This window comes from Apaloderma vittatum, unplaced genomic scaffold (genome assembly GCF_000703405.1).
Source record: "Apaloderma vittatum isolate BGI_N311 unplaced genomic scaffold, ASM70340v1 scaffold3961, whole genome shotgun sequence".
NCBI lineage: Eukaryota > Metazoa > Chordata > Aves > Trogoniformes > Trogonidae > Apaloderma > Apaloderma vittatum.
Genome location: NW_009698342.1, coordinates 1 through 22,211, shown reverse-complemented (window position 1 = coordinate 22,211; position 22,211 = coordinate 1). Strand labels below are relative to the sequence as shown.

At 36.2% G+C, this 22,211-nt stretch overlaps 1 protein-coding gene across 1 annotated transcript in view; it reads right to left on the bottom strand.

The window, feature by feature from the left end:
- The window catches only part of LOC104280347 (vacuolar protein sorting-associated protein 13B-like), a gene marked incomplete at its 5' end in the record, with an annotated part of 79,718 nt that extends 57,564 nt beyond the window's left edge, over positions 1–22,154 (bottom strand). The window contains 3 exon segments of the mRNA XM_009877967.1: positions 4,617–4,813; positions 21,441–21,625; positions 21,947–22,154. Of these exon segments, the coding sequence (XP_009876269.1) occupies positions 4,617–4,813; positions 21,441–21,625; positions 21,947–22,154 (590 nt within the window).
- Positions 22,155–22,211: the final 57 nt, after the last annotated feature.

Sequence of the window (22,211 nt, the reverse complement as noted above, 5' to 3'; positions counted from 1 at the left end):
CAGAACACAAAAATCAAAGACAGAGTCCTTCATCACTTGTTGTGCACGACAAAAATAAAGCTATGTTAGCTGAAACCCCAGGAAACTTTCTATTAAGTCTTGGTGAACAACAGAAGCACTGATATGAGAGATAGATCTGATTGTGAAGTCAAAATTTGTGCATCAAATGAATAAAACACTAAAAAAAATATCCCACATTCTCATGGCTTCTTTGGAGCTACAAAATGCAGTGTGGACTGTCCACAATTTTTCAGCTGTGGAGAAAAGGAATAACCAGGTTCTACTGCTGCGTGTTTGGCCCAATATGCTGAGGGATGGGTGTAGCAAAATCACAGGCAATTCTAAATAAAATTGACCTGACTTTAATACCAGATGATTATTTTTTTTTTAAATCTGTTAAATATCAGAAGTTTTAATATGGAAAATATCTACATTCAAAGTCATTATATATTATAAAGTATGATAGTTTCACATCATGCAAAGCAGTTCAAGTTAAATATATGGCAACTGGGAACAATGACTTAACAGTGACCTGCATTATTCTTGTTATTTTAAGAGTGGAATATTTAAACCAAAACTGCCATTTGTGATGAAACCGCAACATGGGAAAATATCCACTGGAAAGAAGAAAGAGACCACTTAACTCATTTAATTTATGACTCAAATGCTGGTCTGAACCCAGCATTTGTTAGAGGTCAAAATTCAGTACATCATTTACTTTGAATAAAAGCTAAAACAATTAGCAAGAAACATGATCATGATTCCTCACTTTAAGTTTTAAAAAGTAGCAATTTAAGGCTTATTTAAATGTTTTTGTACTTGTTTCATGGTTTGTATCTTAAGGCATTTTCAATTACTACTTCACATTAGTATGTCAGTAATTATAAAAATACTGTTTAAATTACACAGGAGATCCACAAATATATAAAACATCTTGTAATGCAACCCATTTGAACAAAGAATGATAAATCCCCCTCAACCAAACCAAGGCGGGGCTTTATTGTCTCACCAGCAAAACAGAGCTCTAAATAAAGGCAATTTTGATTAGAATTTGCCAGTCCTGTAACATGAAAATGCAAGCTATAAAAATAATTTATTCTATGATAAATTCCTTTTAATCCTCTGTTTTAAGGTCTTCCATAAACAGTCATTTATGCCATATATGATTCCTTCCATAGACACTATACTAAATTCCCAAAGGGATGCTAAATTATTTCACTGAGGACTTCAGATTTGCTCATTCATTGAATAAACATTCAGAAATGTTCATTCATACCTTGTACATCCATTGAATAATAAATGGTCTACAAAATTCTTAAAAAATAAACAACATGTACACATATACTATGTCCTTAATGGAATAGCTTCTTGATTTTTATACTTCTAATTAGTTCCTGATCAATCTCAGGAAGAGGTTGCATACCACAGGATTTGGATCATGATATCTTTGCATATTCCCATATTCATTATGGGTTGATATACTTTAGCCTGCCAGCTACTGCTCAACATATCAGCTGGATCCACATCTTCTCACAAACCTTTCCTGTCACACAAGCCACATGAGTTTTATACTTCATAACCAATGGTAGGAATCAGTAATAACGTACTTAAAGCACAAGGGATCAACTCTCTGGTATTAGTAATTAGCATATCATTGAGGTTACCACAAAAAAAACACAACACCCTTCAGAATTTGAAGGAAAAAATATTATTGAGCAGCAGCTGCATGCATATGGCAGCTGTTGGAGTCTGATCCAAAAAACAAGATCAAGCGAAGAGAATATACTTCAACAAGACTAAGTATTCTTCTATTCTACAATTAATCGTGAATTAAATTTGCTAATCAATCATGCAGTTACGGCATGTAATTAATGCCAAATCATCATGATTCTCCAGGAAAACCAAGACCCAACTTTTACAGTGTCTTTGCTTCTCACTCGCAGATCCCTCAGCACTGACGGTCCCTGGTCTAATACTCGGCACTAGCTTAGAAGCCCAGCTGCCCAGCTCCTTGTGGCACTTCTTACAAGTCTATAAGAATTCATGTTAAACGTTTGCTTTATGAACAAGTCTAACATTGAAAATTACCATGACGCGGGGCAGCATGTCTCTCTCAAAACCAATAAAGTTTGGCAATTAGAATATATTTTAGGGTGCTTGGTCATAAGTAAACATCTGTATAGGTAGCAATAACTTTGATGAAGCCAGATTTTCTGCAAAGTTACAGCCAACACGGACTTCCTATATGCTACTAGGCGTCTAGAAAGGTTGGCCTCCGCAGCAGATCCACAATATCTGTCACCACCTCCTAAACAAGGCTTCCCTTTAACAGAACATGATCCTTTGGGGTTTAACTGGTACCTTAAACTTGTTCTGTAGCTGTAACTACCTGTATTTCAGTGCCTGTGAACTATCTCAAAACCTCCAGGTCAGTGACATGTGACTGGCATGGTCTGCTCTGTGTCCAAGAAAGAGACAGTGTGCCTCAAACACCATCAGCCAAAGCCTCACCTCTGAGGAGAAGCTGCTTTATTTTCTGACCTGTTAAGCTTCTCTCCGAAGAATCACTCCAGGTTGGTGAGGACTACTTCTTCCACATCAGTTATCCTTAAAAAAGCTTGCAGTGCACCTTTTTTTGAAGTTGGTATAAAAGATGGGTCAGTTTGTATTTCTATCTGAAACTGACGCTGAGGCAGGGAATACAACCTTTTCTCTTCTCTGACTGAAATCAGACGTTTCCCTCATGTAACCCTCAGGTTTCTGGCTTCTGGGTAGAGTTCACCCTGACCCACACAAATATTTAAATTTCCAGTCTCCTGTCAGTTCATGTAGGTAAAAACTATTATAAATTTCTCAGGCCACCAAAAGTATCAGGACCAGCAACTCTGCAGTCTCTGCACATGTGCCTAAGGAACTGGCAGTTCAGGACACTTTCCCTTGACTTCCCCCTCTCTCTTTTGTTTATTTACCTTCGAATGCTTCAGTGGTGTGGCACAAATTTTTTGCTGCCTTCTCCCCTCTCCTGCTATTCCTATGTAGTGAACTGCTAATGCTTCACCTCAATTCCTGTTCTTTCAGTTGTAGTTTCTGCTTCAGCTTTTTGTGTACTCACACAATGTGGATGACGTAGTGCTTCCAATATCAGTGCAGTGGGCAGAACAGCTGCCTTCCTTGGAGTCTCCTGGTACCTCAAGCCCATGAGGATATATCTACCCCTTTATAACTCGACACCCTGATACCACTGAGGATGGTCACTTTAGCGGAGCAGGTCTGCAGCCTCCCAGCTGGCATCTCACGAGTTTAGACCTTCTAGGCAGGTGAATTCATGTGTTGCAAAATGTTCCTCATGTTAATCACAGTCCAAACTGGTTTCATATTTTTTTTATTTATTTGTATTTCATTTTAACCCTAGCCTCTTTCTGAACAATTACAACTATTAGCTTATTGGAGCTCTCTGAGTGAAATATTGCATATAGTGATGAACCCAATTTGAGGAGAAAACAGTAACTAGAGTGCCAAATGCCTAGATGAAAAAAATCGACTAAATTTCACTACTTCATTTTCAGTTCCCACCGAGTTCACATTTCTGCAGTGTTAAGCTGACCAGGAAGGCAATTTTGCCAAGGTCCCACATTCAGAGGAATTAACCTTGTCTAAAACACTTAACTTCTCAATGATGAAAACGCATTCTTTCACAATTAACATCAAGAAATCATTTCCAACCTGATACTATTAATGGAAACCAGATGTTTTAATTTTCTTCATTGATTTTGTTAGCCGTGTTTGTTTCTCCTGATTTCTCTGAATTGTGTAGCTTCACATAACATGTATGTGGATGCTACATACTCATTGAAGCATGTGTTCATACACAGGCAGTAACAATCATCAAATACCAATGATTCTGTGTTTTCCACTTTAACTATAAAATGTTAAGAAGGTCTTTGAATGCAATTCCACTGCTGTTTGGGGAGAGGACTTCTACTAATTTCTTCCTACTCTACATAATAACCAAAACTGAATAGATGAGTGAGTATCTGTCACTGTACATTGCTTCCAGCTGTAAACATAATGAAAAATGGATCCCTAGTGTTTGAAAAAACATCAATTTTTTTACTGCTAGCATAGTAAGCAAGCTGTGTAATTAATAATGTAATGCTCTTGAAATACCAAAGTTTTATTAATATAGTTAAAATAGACACTTGGCATATTTTAGTCATTGACTTGCACTGAGGACTGAATAAAGGTGCTGTATGGGGAGTGATGGAAGAAGTATGTTTACTACTACATTATGCAATGGTTTGCACCTCAGTCTTCTTTTGTAAATTAGCAATTTTTACTGCCTTGTGCAGCTATGAGGGTTCAGGAAATGGCCTGTTAGTCTTCACTTTACAGTAATCCTTGTATTCAGAAAATGGATGAATATGACGCTGCCAGGCTGCCTATAACTCAAAAAGAGAGCTCTTTTTGTGCAATCTCCATGCCCTTGAGTGCAGGTCATTTAAGATCAGCTACTCTTACTGCATAGGCAAACAGTTTCTCATTTCCCAAGTCTCCTGAAAAAGATATCTCAAGAGTATAGCATTAGATTTCATTTTTCCCTCCTTCTTGAAAATTACCTTTGGTCATCAGCCACATTCTGATTGCTGTTCAGGACAATCCTCCACAGATCAGATGCTATGAGCTCTTTCTGGTCGTTCACAAGGTTGATACTGGGCAGCTGTAACTCACAGACTTTGCTTTCTGATAGACTGAATTCCCGGAATGCAACAAATGATTTCTGAAGCTCATCCCAGTACTCCAAGCTGCAAGGAATCTGTGATAAAAGTGAGAAGGCATAATTACTTTATGCTTGATTGCAAACATAATGGGATTTACTGTAAACGCTAAAAAGTGCAAAAGTAACTAAATAAAAATAATCTGCCATATAGAAAATCAGAATTATAACCATGACTCAGATTCCGCGTTATCTTGACTTAAAATGTTTTTACAACATCATCGCAGTATAACTCTTCAGATGTTCTCTTACTAGGTACAGAAATAGTCACTTGTTCCACAGCATTCAAGAATAACAAAGACAATTCAGCTAATCATTATTTGTAGTATGCAGCCAAAAAATCCATCCAATATCATCACATCATGGTATCAAGGATATTCTAATCAGCACTAAATTATTTTTTGCCTGAACTACTTTTAATTCTATTATATAAAATATCTATTTATTAATTACTCATTTATTGTCTACTAAAATGCCCAAAGATGGAGAGTTAAAATGATGATAGGCAGCACAATGCCTTGGGGTGGGCTGACAGGTGAATAAAAATCCTGAGACAAATCATGAAGTACCTGTAATAATAAGATTTTTCCTTTCATGGACTATGCTATTTAGAAAACTGTGTGTTTTTTAGAACCCAAACCAAATAAATATATAGTAGCTTCCATCTTATCACATCCGTTGGATTATTCCTGTTAAACTGTGACAGTTTAGAAAATAGAAAAGAAATCTTAATAAAAGCATAAATTATAAAGGGTTGTGTCTCATGCCTCCTCGGTTTTTTTTTTTTTTTGAGTAATAGCATGAAAGTGAATGAGAACATGAATTTAAAACAAATGCAAACTCTGTCAGATATGAAGATTTCAGAATTGAGATACATGCTCAAGAAATACAAAAAGTCAAGCTGATATAAAGTAGATAATAAAGCAATTCATGTTCCTATGTATAGACATAGATATATAAATAACCAGGAAAAAAGTAAGAATGTGGAGAGATGCAAGTCTAGGCACAGCTAGAAAAAGCTCTGCAAGTATTCTTTCTTGTTACTCAGTAAGGACTATAATGCACATAGAGGCAACGGCAGGATGATTAATTAAGAGGAATGAAGGTTAAGAAGGAAAATTCAGGGAGCTCAGCAGTTCAAGCTGCGGTGAGCAAGGGAACATAAATAATCACCAAAGAATTCTGGAAGAATTAACATGTGGAACCACAAAGCCTGAAACATGGATTTTTACTACATCTGTCAAGTCACAATGATACCTGAAGACTTAAAAAAGCAACCACAGAAACTTTTTTTTAAGGCCAGGATGAAGGAAAAATAATAAAAAGAAAAATGTATCTGATAACTGTGAGAAAAACTCTGATGCCAGAAATGTATATACCATATAGTACTGTAGCACTATCAATCAAGAGTGCTGATTTTATTTCAGACTAGAATCTGAGGAAAAGGGATTGATTCAAAATAAAAAAAATGTACATTATATACATAAACATAGCAACATATTTTTCTATAAGCTGCATATTCAATTGGAAATGCTGAAGATACATAAATGTCATCTGGAAAACTATGTGGTAGTATGACGATGCCCGGAAAAAGCAAATGACATCCCGACAGACATCAGGTAAAATATTTTCCAGAAGCAAGGGACAAATATACTTGACTAGTATAAGATACCAGTGGGCCCTCATTTGGAATACATCACACATTTCCAATTCTGCACATTAAAGCTGCATTATTGCACACCTGGATCTATGCAGAGTTGAGGATCAAATGAAGGAAATAAAAGGAAGATGACTGCTTTACCCAGACGCAGAAGAGAAACAGTTAATAGAGGAAAAGGTCTATAGAAACTATGGGTCAAAACTGAGTAGCTCTATGAATAAAGTGTAAAGCTAGAAACCCAAACAGGAAAAGACAGTGAGCTTCAAAGACAGCTTTGGTGTTCATGACAGCTGCTTTCAAAAGCTTGATTTGTTAATATGATGGAGACAGCAACAAGCATAGCCTTGATGGGAGGAGGCTGGGCTTGACGACCCAGAAAGCAACTTTCTTGGTTCTGTGTTACTAACTCTACAATGATGCTGTGCACAACAACAGCAATATGGGATATTACATTATCGTGTCTGTAGCCATATTTCAAAGCCACACTATATTTATTCTTTTTGCTCTTCACTCTAAAGTTTGATTTCTTCAAAACTTCTCAGTGTTGAATTATTTTAACCTTTAATGTCTGTGGACAAACACTCAAAATGACAATACCACAGTAATGCTCCTACCCCTCAATTATGGATATACTCAAGGAATTTCCCTATGTTAACTATTAACACATAAACAGCAACTTCCAGCATCCACCATCTTTCATTCACACTCACATACTTCTTTTCTAAATCTCCACAGTCTCCACTGGTGATAAAACATTTCATTTTATTTAAAATATTGCAATACCTGGCATATTTCCTATAGCATACAGTCTTGGAATAATTCATTACAAAAGGATTTGTATAATTTCTGACAAAAGGTTGCAGCCTTTCATGGTTGCACAGGTACTTCTGCATACAGAAGAATTTACTTCTGCATATTTGTAAATCTCAGTTCTTAAAATGCCTTGATATTTTCTAGGAGCCTGCTTTAATATATTTAAATAATTGGTTTGGTCTTGTATCTCCTATTGCCTATCAAAACCTAAGTTATCTTTTCTTGTCAATGCTGTTGAGTAATATGTGTGCAACAAAAGTCTTGTAAAGCTATTCTGCTATTTAGGATATTCATTTCTTTTAGATTACATCTTACAACAAAACATTACTTTATATACAAGTTTCCCTAAATCAGAATCTCAAAAAATTGGATCAGAACAAGTAGTCAACATTTTAAAACAGACTAAGCAAGGTGATGAATTCTCTTCCCACTCAGACTAAAGAGCTGGATGAAGAAGTTAAAGAGCACACGAAGGAAACTCCCTAAGCGGCATTACAATACAAAAAAATGTTAAAGTATCAGTAAAGCTAGAGGAAAGTAATACAGAGAGATTGAAAATAAAGGCAGATCAAAACCTGAAAAAAACCTAAACCAGATTTCATACATATCGTAAAAATATCCCCCAAATCCCCACTCAGTAGGTGGTGGAATTATTTAAACTTTTCTTGAGGAAAAGATGGCTAAGTAAAATGATCAAAACAATTTTTATGCCATGAAGAAGTAATAACTCCTCTTCAGGCTCTAGTATAACCTAACATAGTATATTTGCCTTTTAGGAACGTCACGGTAATATCTTAAGTGAATTATGAAGAATTTGGAAAGGCACAGGAATGACCGCTGGACTCAGCGGTACGCGTAGCCAGAAAGAAAGCATCACCAAACGATAAAAGCAGGCTGGTAAGCATATATTGAAATGATTAGTCTTTATTTTTGCTCATATTTTTTTTCCTGTATTATAACATGTCAAGAAATCTACCAGAGCAAGAGACAGTATGTTTCAAGGCAGTATCTGCATATTAGAAGTAAAAAGTCAAAGACACACTTTGTGTGACTGCCTATACAAAATATAGCTCATGCTTTGGGACTGTCCAAACTGCAGGCTTTCCAGTTTGAACCTTGCAAAAGACTTAGTTGACTTAGAATCTTTAATTCCTACATATCTAGCTTTATTTGTTCTAGGGGGTTTATTACTAATGCCTGATCTGTATAAGTTAAACGAAAGATGGTAGCTCTGGGCAATGTTAGCTGCCAAAAATAACACTTGTGAAAGCCTGCAAATGGGCTCTAATGCCAGAACTGAGTCATAGGCAGTGGGAATAAGTGAATTAGCTGCAACAAAAAATTCCCCATATGTAGAATTAAATATGGTACTTTTACATTTGAATAAAGAATAAGCTATAATTCACATAATTGTTATCTCCTAGAAAATGTGACTGCTAGTGTTGCCTCTATAAAATTAAACACTAATGAAGCATATCTAACCACAAAGTTCTTTGCTAAACAAGTATGCTTCTTCACCAGACACTTCTCATATTTTTTCCTTTTTTCCTAGCACTCAAAGAAAGTTTTAATTGCAATGATTTTGTTCATGTGTAAAATGCAAAAAGAACCATTACTATACAGCCCCTGTCACATGTGCATAAAACTATTATTTAATTGTGGGCTTAGATTTAACCAAGTTCAATTTTGCCAGAAAGCCATGGCACTATGGCACAAATGCTTATTTTGAAGGATGATGATGATGGCAATAGAGAGCAAAACAGCAGTCAAATGCTTTTTTGCAGCAGGATTAAAAAGTGACATCAGAAGCAGAAGTGAAAGTTATAGGAAAATAACCTAAACTCTTAAGTACTTCTAACAAAAAATTGTGAACAAGATAAACACATTTAAAACAAAGCAGGGAACTTGAAGTTTCCTCCTTTTTCTCTTTACTGCTGTGGACTATAGACATGGGGTGTCTGAAAATTGTGTGGACCTGTTCTGATGAAGAATGAAGACGATGCATTAGCAAATCCTGACAGGGAGGAAAGCAGTTGCCTCCGAGTGACAGTTCTAGTCTTGCCCCTGTGAGTATGTGACACAAAGAAACAACTCAGCTGAAACAGTTGCCTTGGAGCAGAAATCTTTTGAACTAGGAGAGTGTGGATTCCTGTCATCTGTGAATCTCGTTTTGCTCTATTTTAAGAAAAAAATCTTCGTATATATCACACTTACATATTCATAAAGAGAATAATCTCTGTAAACATATATGAACTCTCTACAAACAGAACCTGTCTAGAACTGAGCAGAGCTGAAACCTCTATCATATACATTTCACAGAAAACACACCCTTAAACCCCAAGCAAAAAGAAACTAAAATACCCTCTTAAAAACCTGCATCCTTCAAGCCATTTCCTGCATGCTTGTTAATCTGTCAGCAAAACAGTATTAATAATCGTAATGAAGTATTCCTACTAATGCACTAGAATGTGACAGATTAAGATTTTTTCCTCTTCATCATACATTCTGTTACGCATTATCTGTACCAGAATCATTTCATTCCTATTTGGAAACTAGGGGTCAAGAAATGCTACAGAATCTGTTAAATGCTATGTTACACTTTAATATTTTTCACCCATGTGTTGTAAGCCCTATTGACCACACGGATACTCCTTATTCTCACTTAAAATTATGTGAAATAATAAGACACGATGCGAGAGAAATGGCTGTTGATCCATGTGTGTTTCTTAAAGGCTTTCATGATCACAAGATACTTCTAGATTTTCCTGTGACCTGCTGTTACCCTCCCAGTTTTAGATTATTTTGCTGATTTGGACTTGAAAAGCCTTGCGTGCACACTGTTGATTACCAGGCATGCTTCTGTAGCCGAGCAGAGGGCCAACATCAGTGTCCTCCCACAAGCCGCCAAGTTACCATAAATGATTAGACTTATTATTCATTACAAATATTGCTGTAATGCCAACAGGTCTTAAGAAACAGACATTATTGCCATTTAGGACAAATCTCAATTTCTTAGCTAACCTCATCTTCTTCACAGACATCTTTTTTTTTGTCTCTAGGAAAAGTCTTACAGTCATCTGCCTACAGCGTTGAGGCTGCTGAATGAAGGCTATATAAAAGCATCATTGTTTTATTACTTAAACGCTGGAGCATACAATTTTTACACTCAATACGAAAAACGGACCTTTAACTACACTTATGCAGATCTCCTAGGCTGCAAAACGCATCTTGTCCAGCTGAGAGAGAAAGAACGACATTAACAGCTGGGTTACAGAATATGCTTAATGTTGCTTTCAGCGAAGCTTCCTCTGGATTCATGTTTTTGCTAGAAAATAGGCTTCCACAGAATAAATGTTCATTTCTTCAGTCTCAGTCCCTCAGATGGTGGGCGCTTCCTCTTGGAAATGAAGTTATTCTTGTTCCAGAAACAACTACTGTACAAGAAAACACACACAGAAGACAGGAAGCGCGTGTGTGTTTTATCTTCTCCGAGCAGGGCCACCTAAGTGAACGCGAGGCAGAATACAATGCAAACTAGCACTCTGTGTCAGACGCCAACCCATGCTGAGATTTTAACTCCAGCTTCCTGAGCATGAATGAACTGATTGCTCTGTAATAAAGCTGTTCTGTTATTAGGATATTCTACTGTTTTAAGGCCAACTGCCTTAAAAATACAGTTCTCCCATTAGGTGAACAGAAGTCGCAGCAGTAGGAAGTAAAAAGCTTTATCCAGATTTTTATTAGGAAAAAATTCTTGGCATTAACTACCAAGAATATTAGTTTTAAATTTGACTTTGAAGTATTATTTATATTAAATGAGCAAAGGAACCCTGCAGAAGAACATACTATGTAGAAAAAATGCTCAAAACAAAATTAATACTGAATAGAATAAAACCTCTCTAATATGCCTGTTCACACAACACACACAATCCAATCTGTCCAGTGAAACAACATTTTGGACAATTGTAGGATACTTCAGCATCAACGTTCCTGTTTATCTTCTGTGACTGACATCGTGAAAGAGTGCTACAAACCAAACTGCTCACTCCATAACATTTTTTTAGCCTTCCTCAGGACTAAGATTATATCATGTCAGTGTGGAAAACAGCCTCTCCTGGCACAGCTACAGACCACCAATTTTCCCTTTTCATGAAGATCTAAATGGGAAAAAAAATGTAGTGGTTTACAGTGAGGTAAAAATTTAGTACTAATTTAGTAGTACTAGGATTAGCAGTACTACAAGGATTAAAAACATTCTAGCTTTGTATTTTTATTATGGTTTTCTGTACTTTGACACATACCCATATATTTTAGGCTGTAAAAGTTACTCCACTACGGTGCACTCTCAATTTTCAATACTCAGGAATAATCAGATATCACAACCAGAGAAGTTTTTCAAAAGTATCCCATACAATTTATTCACAGAATTTGTTTTACTTCTCTTTGAATTTGGTTTAGCACATTTTATCCTAAAGCAAGAATATGTAAATTATAAACACTCACTTTAAAACTGAATGTGGAATATCTGCTTAATTTAATTTCCCCCCTATCCATACTGAGGTCTTTGGCTGAATAAAGCAAATAACCACTATTTTGCTTTCTGAGTACTAACACACACCTTGTCTCTTTCAACTCCATTTTTATAAATTTATTTATGGTCCTATTAGCCTGTTTATTTCATTTAAATGCATATCTGCAGTGCAGTTTCTAAAATAAATGTTAAATAGCTATAATAAAGAGATGTGAAAGAAAACTCCTGTCTTCTGAGAGAAACTGTTCTTTAAAAATACATAACTGCCTTTTAGCTGACTTTGGAAAAAAGCTTCTATACATCTTCAACTAATAGAAGCTATAAAAAACCCTTTGTAATATTGGAACCAATTGAGAAACCACAAGCATTCAAATGCAGGAAATCATGATTTTATAACATTTTAATGTGATCTACTCCTGGGAAACAAAGTTAACCAAGCCCTATTTCTGTACAGGAAATCTTCCACTGTACAGTTGTAATACATTGTGGTGAGGGGTACAGCTGCAATTTTTTCACCTGTAGTGCCCCACTGGTATTGTGGTTTACTGAATTGCATCAAGATTGCCTTCCTGTCCGGAAAGCCCTCTAAGTACAAACAAGACTCTAAGCCCAGGTTTTATTTTCCCTTGGTATCAGAATATGGTAATTTAAGAGCCCTGAGAAATGCTTTTTAACCTTTTAGAAGAAATATGTAGCATTCTTTTATTAGGAATTATGTTCTTTGCCTTTTTAAAACAACATGTGACCAACTTATCTTATCAATTTATCAGGCTAGCAGGTTCAGAGCGAATGCAGGTGTGTATAGTAATGTAATCTGTCACAGATACTGGCTTTTTTCATTATGGAAAAATTACTCTAAACACACTAACAGCTTTTGTTAAGAAAATACAGAATAGCGCTATGCTATAACTGAGATTTCTGCAGGACTTTTTAAACAGGAAAATGCTTGTACTATTAAATGTCAAACCCATTTTTTCCTCTGTTATTTTTGTTGAGACTGAGTTTATGTGAAGATCATTTGTTTTTCTAATAGCAAAAGCAAGACTATTTAATTTAATTCATCAGGGTCTTAAATTTAATGTTGCAAGTATTGAGAAACAAAAGTATATAGATAGGAGATTTTACATTAGGGACTTACCCACTTCTTGCAATACTCCTTATTCTCTTTTTTCTCACACAGGAACAATCTTCCATGTTTTATCTAAGGCTTTTCATTTCCTAAGCTTCAGTATTTATCAATAATACGAGCACTATGGTGTTGAAATGTAGTCACCTCTGGGATTGAGGGCAGCAGTCTATTAGTAAATGAAGTACCGCAAAACTTTCAGTGTATGGGCTATTTTGACCACATATTCTCACGACAGTAAAGCCTGACTCCTGCAAGAAGTGCCACAAGATCAGCGTATAGCAGGAAGGACTTGGGTTTGCAAAGTTTCATAAATCAGAGTTCCCAAATCTGAAAAGTACAGAACACGAGGAGAGTGTAAATCTGTCATTAAAATAATCTGATGGTTTCGTCAGTCCTCTGGCACCCGGTAGAATTTTCACTGGCTCACTAACCCCAAAGGGTAAATTTCAGTGTGATGCACAAGCAAATTATGCACAACTTCCATTAACATTCCCAACGAGTTACGCTTAACTCCCTGCAGACTGTACAGAAACTGTAGGCCAAACGATACAGTCTCATCTAGATGCGGTGAACACTAAGATCACACAGCAAAATAATTAAGATTATACACACAAAATACAGTAACAAAATAGTAAAGTCCGAGATAATCCCACTCTCAGGCAAGGAAGTTCACAAATAACGTTTAAAGCTGGAATTCCTAAAGAGAAGGGGTTCTATTTCAACATCTGCTTAAGACTCATTGTGTAACACTGCAACTCCTTTAGCCCTTACTTCCTTCCTTGCAAGAAAATGAAGACAATACTTAGCATTAATAGTCAGGGTCTTAACTTTGGAAAACATGTGCAAAACTGTGCCCAGCCTCACGAAACTTGCTCAAATCTAGATCATCTGAAGTCTAAGAGGCTCAGGCTACAAGCAAGCCAGTTGTTTACGGATGTAAACACTGCTTCTACCAACAGAAGAGCGCTTTCCTACATGAGAATTAAAGACATCTCTTACAGTTCTAGCTTATGATCAGATATGCTCAATAGTTATACTGCATTCTATCATTTCATGCTCGTTGCAACTCTTCACACAATCATGAGATCATAAAAACACTGTATACAGTCTACGTACAGTAGTAGTAGGACCAGTAAGACTTATTTTTAATAACATCAAAAGGTAGAATTAAGAAGAAATGTAATTTTAAAAAGCAGGATCCCAGACAAACCACCAAATGCGCCTTCTAAGCAATTCACAATGGCTAGACAAATTATTTCACCATCCACTTAAAAAGTCTGATTATTTGAAGACAACACTGAACTTCACCGCAGTAGATTGGAAAATTTGCAAGCTGACAGGTTTATCGATAAGCATAGTTGAACTTTACAGCTTATTATCCCATAATACCACGAACTTAAATCACTAACCTGTCACACACAAATCATCTGGATTTCCAAAATAGTTGTTGCTTTGGGAATGTAAGAAATAAATCAAACATGAATAAAATTTGTGGTTTCCCAAAAAGCTCTTTTCCCAGACTCTCAAATGCCCAGCTGAACACTGTAGCCCCAACAGGGAATGAAAAGTAAAAAGGAAGCAGAGCCAGCCAAAAATGAGGTATTCTCCGTTAAAAGGAAAAATGAATGTCTTTGACGTTGATCATAATTCTTTTCCAGTTGACTGTCATGTCAAATCCTTCCTGGAAAAATGACTTACAGTAGGTCTAATGTCAGTCATTCTTAAGTTTTAAGCCACTGTTTTAACAACTGCAAGGTGTTGGAAAATGACTGTTTATTGGCTGACAGTGTTGAAAATATCGCACAGTTTGCAAACGATTTATTTAAGTAGCAAATGCATGTAAGATAATGCAACAGAGAACTTTTTGAACCCTCACCTTTTGAAGGTGGAAATATTTTATGTTCTCCTAAAAGATATTTTGCCATCTCAGTAAATGCTCTGAGTGAATTTTACCACAGTGGTTTTATTTACCTAGTATTTCCTTATCAAATTTCAATTAAGCCTTTGCAGCCTCAGAACTATATTCACTGTCCTAATTTTCTCCAGTAGACCTTGAGATTTGATTAATTTAATTACCATTTTTCTAAAGCAGGAAGAAGTGCTGTTTATTAGGACGCTATAAAGAAGAAAGGCCAAAAAAAGGAGAACTCAGCACACACTCATCTTGTCATCAGTTGTTATAGTGCTGACTACACTTGTAGGCAACAGGAATCCTGGCAGGTACACAAGGGAAACATCCTCAAATACAAAAACCTTTCAGGGTTACAGTTCAGTAGGTATTTTATTTTAACTTCATATGGAGAAATGAACAAATGTCACGGATTATCTTCCTTTTGTCTTGTAAGTTTTAACAGCTTGTATCTCTCACTGGATGACAGTCCAGGAGAAAGAATTTCACGTCTGTGTTGGTGATGCAGCTTAAATAAATCAGAGAGCTTAGGATTTGAGGTGTTATACATTATATAATTACTTGGACTAGATAAATCTGGTTTTCTGCACCTTTTAAATCCATGGCCACTTGTGTAAATGTTCCTGTGACAATATATAGCTTTTTGTGTGAGATACGGGACAGCATCAATCCCTTAATGGAAAGACACCTACAATGGAAGGGCAAACACTGAGCACCTCTGTAAAAATCACTAGCTAAATTCCACCTCCAGCTATACAAGAAATCATTTGCATGTCCCATTCACCTGCTTGCACAGAAAAGCAGAATACTTACTTGATGACATAGAAATTGCTTTCCTACCTTGGTGAGACCCCCCCAATCTTTGCTCTTTCCCCTGTCAACCCAAACCTGTCAGCCTTGTTCCTGGTAAAGAACAAAATGATACAAAAATGTGGCCCAGATGAAATCAGAAAAGTAAAATAACATAGGCTAATCAGAGGTAAAGACAATCGTAAATCTGAAATTCCCAAGACTGCAGGAAAACATAGGACAACTTTGGGAAACTAGACACATAGCACAAGTAGTTTTAAGGCCCACATCAAAGATATCCAACAGTATTTTTTTGAGCTTAAATGTCTAAATATAGCTAACTCCATATTCTATCTGTACAATTTGAAAGTCACTAAGAGGTGTTTTTTTTCCTTGCAACTTCCTGTGTAAAAATACCAAAGAAATGAAGAACATTCATCCTTTGTCAAATGCTGCAACCTGGCAGATCCAAGAACTTGTACAAGCATGGCTGAATCCAGCATTACATGACAGCTCTGAAATACAGTCCCTTGCTATGACATGGAATACATGCTTCTTCAATTATTCTTTATGTCTTGGGACAGTTGTGTTACCTGCACAACCATAAACTATTGTGTGGAATTAGAAATTGTTCTTAATCCTTTCTTCCTAATGCCGTATTTCCAAAGCAACCAGAACAATCAGGATGGAGGAAACAGCCACACATTCCCTTTCAGCTGTCCCTGCAACCAGCTCAAGCCAATGTTCTCATCATTTGGGAGATGAGACGAGACACTATGAAGCCCTTCCTCTGCAGTTTAGACTGTGTAGTACACTCTTGTTCCCTGCAAGAAGCATTTCTATATTCCTTATAACACATATTCTGCTTGAAGGCTATTGCCATGTTTCAAAGTCCTCAGCGAAAGACCTTTTATGGACAGATTCACAAGAACGAGAATCATCATCACCAAGAGATTTCAACTTTAACTGCTACAAAACTAGAACATCACGGTTCTCGATAAAGACCTGTTGCCCTATAACAAGCTAGTTGCCTTGGAGAACATAATTTACTGTAAAACTGGGAAAGTGAGGCATACCTGAAGTCTTCACCTAGGAATACTTGCTGAGAAAAATCTATAAACATTCGCATAATTTTTAATACAGAAATTATCTGCACAAGAAAGTACCATAAATGTAACATTAACTGTTTTGGAGCAGGAACAGTATGCTTTGTCTCCCTGGTTTTGTGTACATATTTTAAGTACATAATAAAACAGACTTTTAAAGTTACTCATCCACATATATTGAACCACAGGACTTTCTCTTGTATCATTCAAGAATGCTGGTGAAACTTTCACCTGCTCTATCTGAGACAGTCCCAAAGAGACTTTTTGATGTACCAATACCAATCTTCAATATATTAAAGTAATAGAATTGATCCTTCATCTTGCTTATTATCTTTTGAACTAATTTTGTGATATTTTTCCAAGTTTGAACTTTCCTCTGCTCCAGTGGTGCGAATATGATTCTCACAACAACACCATTCTACCCTTTGCCCTTGCTGATTTGTGCAGTAATTGATTATCCTGGTTTACATGACATTAGGTGGAGTCAGCACTGGGATTAACTTCACGTTTATGAAATGAATGCTGTCTTAAGCGAAATTATCAGTGGAATACGCTTTTTCCATTCCATGTATTTTAAAAATAACCTCAGCAGTTGTCAAGATCAAAAGTGTATGTCTTTATCAACATCTGAACTGCCGCTTGAAGGTCTTTTCTGTAGATCCCCTTTATACAAGGGATACATTCATGGTGGATTAGAGCAGTATTTATCACATTACAAGTATTTATCACCCAAAGTCAAAACACAGTACATTTCCTTTTCCTTCTCACAAGAACATGGAACTATGACAGGGAGGTTGGATTAAATGATCTCTAAGGTTCCTTCCAGCCTAGGCCATTCTATGATTCTACCGCTCCTGTGCATATATTCCTTCACCCTCACATTGATTTTACTGAGATATTTAGCTGTATCTAGCACTTTCTAAACACTGATCAAAAAATGTCACAACTTGGAGAACAGGAAACCACCAGTAGCAATGAAACAGAAGGTGACAGACAGTCAAGAATTCATAGTCTTGATGAAAGAACTAGAAAGATGTGAGTATAAAAGATTCGGGAATATTCTATATCCATAGCACATCTCTTCCTTGATACAGAAGTCAGTATTAACTTTTTTTTTCAATTAGCTATACAAGTTTGCACCCAAAACACTTGTAAGCACAGAGCTAAATTGGGTTTTGCTTCACCTAACTGCTTTTGCATTCCAAAAATAATACCCATGTATGTCCTTTCTTCATTTGTAAGTACTTGTACACACTGCTATACAAACTTTAAAACTGTCCTTAGAAGGTATATTCAGTGATGTAGACCTAAGGAGAGTGAAATGAGAAAAGATCTCCAGAACAGAAAAGGGCTAGAAGTGATGTCAGATTGCAACTTCAGTACCTGAGAGTAAGAAACAGCTTAGGTCACTGAACAGGAACTCCGTAAAAAAAAATTAAGGGGAAGTTCCAGGGAAGTCTAAAGGTGTTTCATCAAATACAAGGTATCTGATAGAACACACAGAATCAAAGAACATTTGTAGCATACGAAAACGGGACAATGAGGGATTAAAAATTAAATTGAAAGGGGCTGTAATGTCTGGTAAACAAGAACAACAGGTTCAGATACTCTCATTTTCCCAAAAGAAATACAATCATGATGTGGTTTCTTGTAAGTGCATCTAGGAATCTTTCTCACTTCTTCCAAACAAATAGATCAAACTTCTATTTCAAAACTATAAAGAAAATGCAACATGCTACACCACAGCAGAAACATCAGTTCTTCCCTTTCCCACCAGAAATAAAAGCGATAATGTCAGGATTGTAAAAAAGTAAAGTATTAGAAATTTCACCAGTGAAACTTCTTACCTTTGCAACAACACAAGCAAAAGCACAAAAAAGCAAAAGCATAAGCATTAACTCTTGGGACAATCCAGAAATAGAAGCAAGGTAAGGTTTTACAGAAACAACATAGTTCATATCAGCTCCTATAATCTGAAGCTGTTTGCTTATCCTCTGGCTGTAGCAGATGACATGGAACTTGAATATCTAGAAAAATTCTCTTTAAGGTGGAGCTTTTGCAAGTTCCAGGAATTTGAAGAATAGCTATAAAATCAAAGAGACTTTTAAAAGCTACCCATGATTAAAATGATATGCCAAAAGTTTAAGAAAGATCAAAAGCTAGATGAAATGGCACTGCAACTTAGAAAGAAAGAACGTGCAACAGAAACTTTTAATTCAAGACAAACTACAGAAGTGCACCTTTGCTTGGATTTACATGAAGTAAAGGATTAAGGGAGGCGGGTTAACACAGTTGATGACATTATGGGCCCTCCTAGCATTTGAACATATAGACTATCCTGAGAAATTTTTTTAAAAATCTCATTAGTATACTTTGATACTATTGTCTTTAATTTTTTCCAACACTTTTCAAAAAAGCTGAAGTCTTTAGCTCTCAGATGTTCCTGTAATGTTTCATGTTAAAAAGTGAATAAAATATTTTGAGAATATTCCAGATGCACTAAATACGCAGTATTGAAAAAAGAGACACATATCCATACAGAGAGAAAAGTAGACCTGAAGAAAGGCCTCTTGATTAATTTAAATCAGAACTTGAAGTTTGAGATGTTTGGTAAATGTAGTTTACCTAAAGAATTTGAAAATTGACTTTGTATTACTTATACCACCCACATACTGATATTAGACTAATAAAAAAATACACACTGTCTATGTTTAAAACGGCTGTTTATCTACATTATGTAGAGCTGCCCTGTGTAGGTGCAAGAACATTTCTGGAAAATATGATGAATAACCATCTAGAGCCAGGCAAAAGTTGCTGCCATAATTAATGGCCCACTACTAAACTGTGGACCATTCTCTAGGCATTTCTACACTCCATGTGCCCAGCAGCATAGTTTTTGAATAAATGTCTTCTAATTTGGCTGAACTCTTTTATCTCTTCCTTTGTAATTGAAAGTCCAAAGTAGTAATATCAGACTTAGTAAGAATTAAATAATCATAAAATTGACATGCCTTGAGAAAAGAGCTTGCCACAGTAAAAACCATGAGGGTGGGAAGGTATACAGGGATACTCGACTGCAAACTTAAAATAAGACTGATGGAAACAGTTCTCTGTGTTCAATGTATAAGATAAAATGCAAATCTGAAGAATCACACAAAGACCAGAAGAAGTTGACAGAACCTGAACCCTGGTAGCAGAGTGCTTCCTGGTTTCTGTCTTACTGTCTGAGGCAATTGTAGGGGAAATGAACTTTCCTCTAGTTCGTAGCATGGAAGCACGAAGCAGCAGAACGTTGTGCTACTACAAGTTCAGTCACATACGCCCACTTGAAGGACCACTAGTACTCCCCCTGTACAGGGTAATATTATTACACAAGCAGATACATTATGCTCGTGATGTCCGTTATCTATAATGGGAGCCTAATGTAATTATATCAAAAACTTGGTGTGCTGTGCTCTGAAAATACCATCCTGAAAGAAGGCAAACTGCTGGCTTTCATAGCAACCTAATAGGGTCATCAAGACAGCATACAATAACACAATTTTGATCTTTGATTCAAACCTCATGCCAAGTCGAGCTGATTTTTTTTCCATTTAATTTTAATTTTCATATAACTGAAAGGAGTTGACATTTGGCTGTCTAGAGGGCAAAGAAATTGGCAGGACACTTACATGATCTCACTTACGGTATGCGCACAGTAATAACATTATTCCATTTATCTGAGGAAGATTATCCTACTTATCCATAACTCAAAGCATATTGGTGCATAATTCAATTTTAAAAGCGATTTTTAACATTATAGCAATAATGAAATATAATTCAACATTTCTGAACAAATAGGAAGAATTGGGAGATATTTATTTCCCTTGACTCACAACACTTTTCTGATCAACAATCAGATGGAAACTAAAAAAAACCAACGACAGATCCAATTTGTAATGCAAAAAGGAAACTGAGATTAACAAAATTAACATTGAGCTAAAATGAAAATAGGTGTGCAAGGAGCAAGTGAATTTATAAAGACGAATTACAGTAGACAGAAGAGAATGTAACTACTTGATTGTGTATTATAAAAAGTAAAAATACTCAAAGATCAGTGTAATCATGAGGTATGGTCTACTTTTGGGGCACAGAGTCACACAGCTGCAGTACTCAGCCCTTCTTTGAAGGGTAGTTCCATGATCTCACACACTCAAACCGGACTGCCCACACCAACCCTCTCTAAGCAAAAGAAGGGAAAACAGGTCCTTTCTCTCCACCCCATGGAACTTACTAAAAGCACCACAGCCATCTGCTGTCACAGACAAGGGAGAGGATGGCTAGGTTGGAGACTTGAGTTCAATGATTCCACTGAATCTCAGCCATTTCAGATCAGGTCTTTCCTCACATGTTTCAGTTTCAAATCAAATTAAGTCTCTAAGTAACGACTGATGGGTCAAATCATAGGAAGCCAGAATCAAAACTCTGCATCCTTGCAAAATAGATCTGACAAATTTGGCTATAGCTTATCATGTAATGGAAAAAACTTTACAAGTAAGTGGTTAAAATGTTTGCACAAGCAGTTTGAAAACTAAAGATGTGCTTAAGCCATGGAATTTGCCTCCTGTAGATGTTATAGAGCTCCTGATATTTGTTACGTGCTCATTTTTAATAAATGTAAGTTTGAAAACATTCACTTTACCGCAGTGTTTACTTTTGTTAATGAAAGTAGAAAACTCTCACTACCCACCTGAAGAACATCTCCAAGGTCAGCAGTGCTAATATCTGGGTCTTCAGTGGTATTAAAAGGAACAGGATTAATTCTTACAAGAGTGAGGACTCTGGGTTCTGGATACCTCCACAACATCATTCCTGGACTTTCCTCAGTTTCATTATAAAACACAACTTCATAGGCACCAGGCAGTTTTTGTGCTTCTGTCAAATGAAAGAAAGCTATAATCTGTTCTATAATTTCTAGAAAGAAACATGCTGGTTTATAAGACCAAAGTAGTTAAAAATAAACCCCTCAGGATCAAAAGGAGAGAAAATAAAAAAGCAATCTCCCTCACTTTTAAAAGATTACAGCGTAATGGAAAGAAATCAAAAATGTATTATTTTTCTTTCATTCTAGCAGATGTCTTTGCAACTGCTTTTCCAAAAAATTTATTCATTGTAAGAGGCAAGTATTTTTAATAGGTTACTACTGCATTTCTTTATAAATGAAAAAGAAAAAGAGAGCAATAATATTCTTTTTACCTGCATCCTGTATATACTGGAACAGACCTGTTCTCAGATCATCTGAGGTATGCTCAGTTTTTGAGCTCTGACTCTTTTCTGTAGAAAAACAAGTGGAGTGCGTACGTTCAGACATCAATTTTTCTACACTGCCCTTTTTAGTAAGGTACTGCCACAGAAGCTCCTGCAGAAGAACTAAACAGTTCAAATGCTCTTGACCCCAGAAAACCTAAAAAATAAAAAGGAAGAGAAAAGTCAAAATAAGTACATAAAAGCATGTTGACAC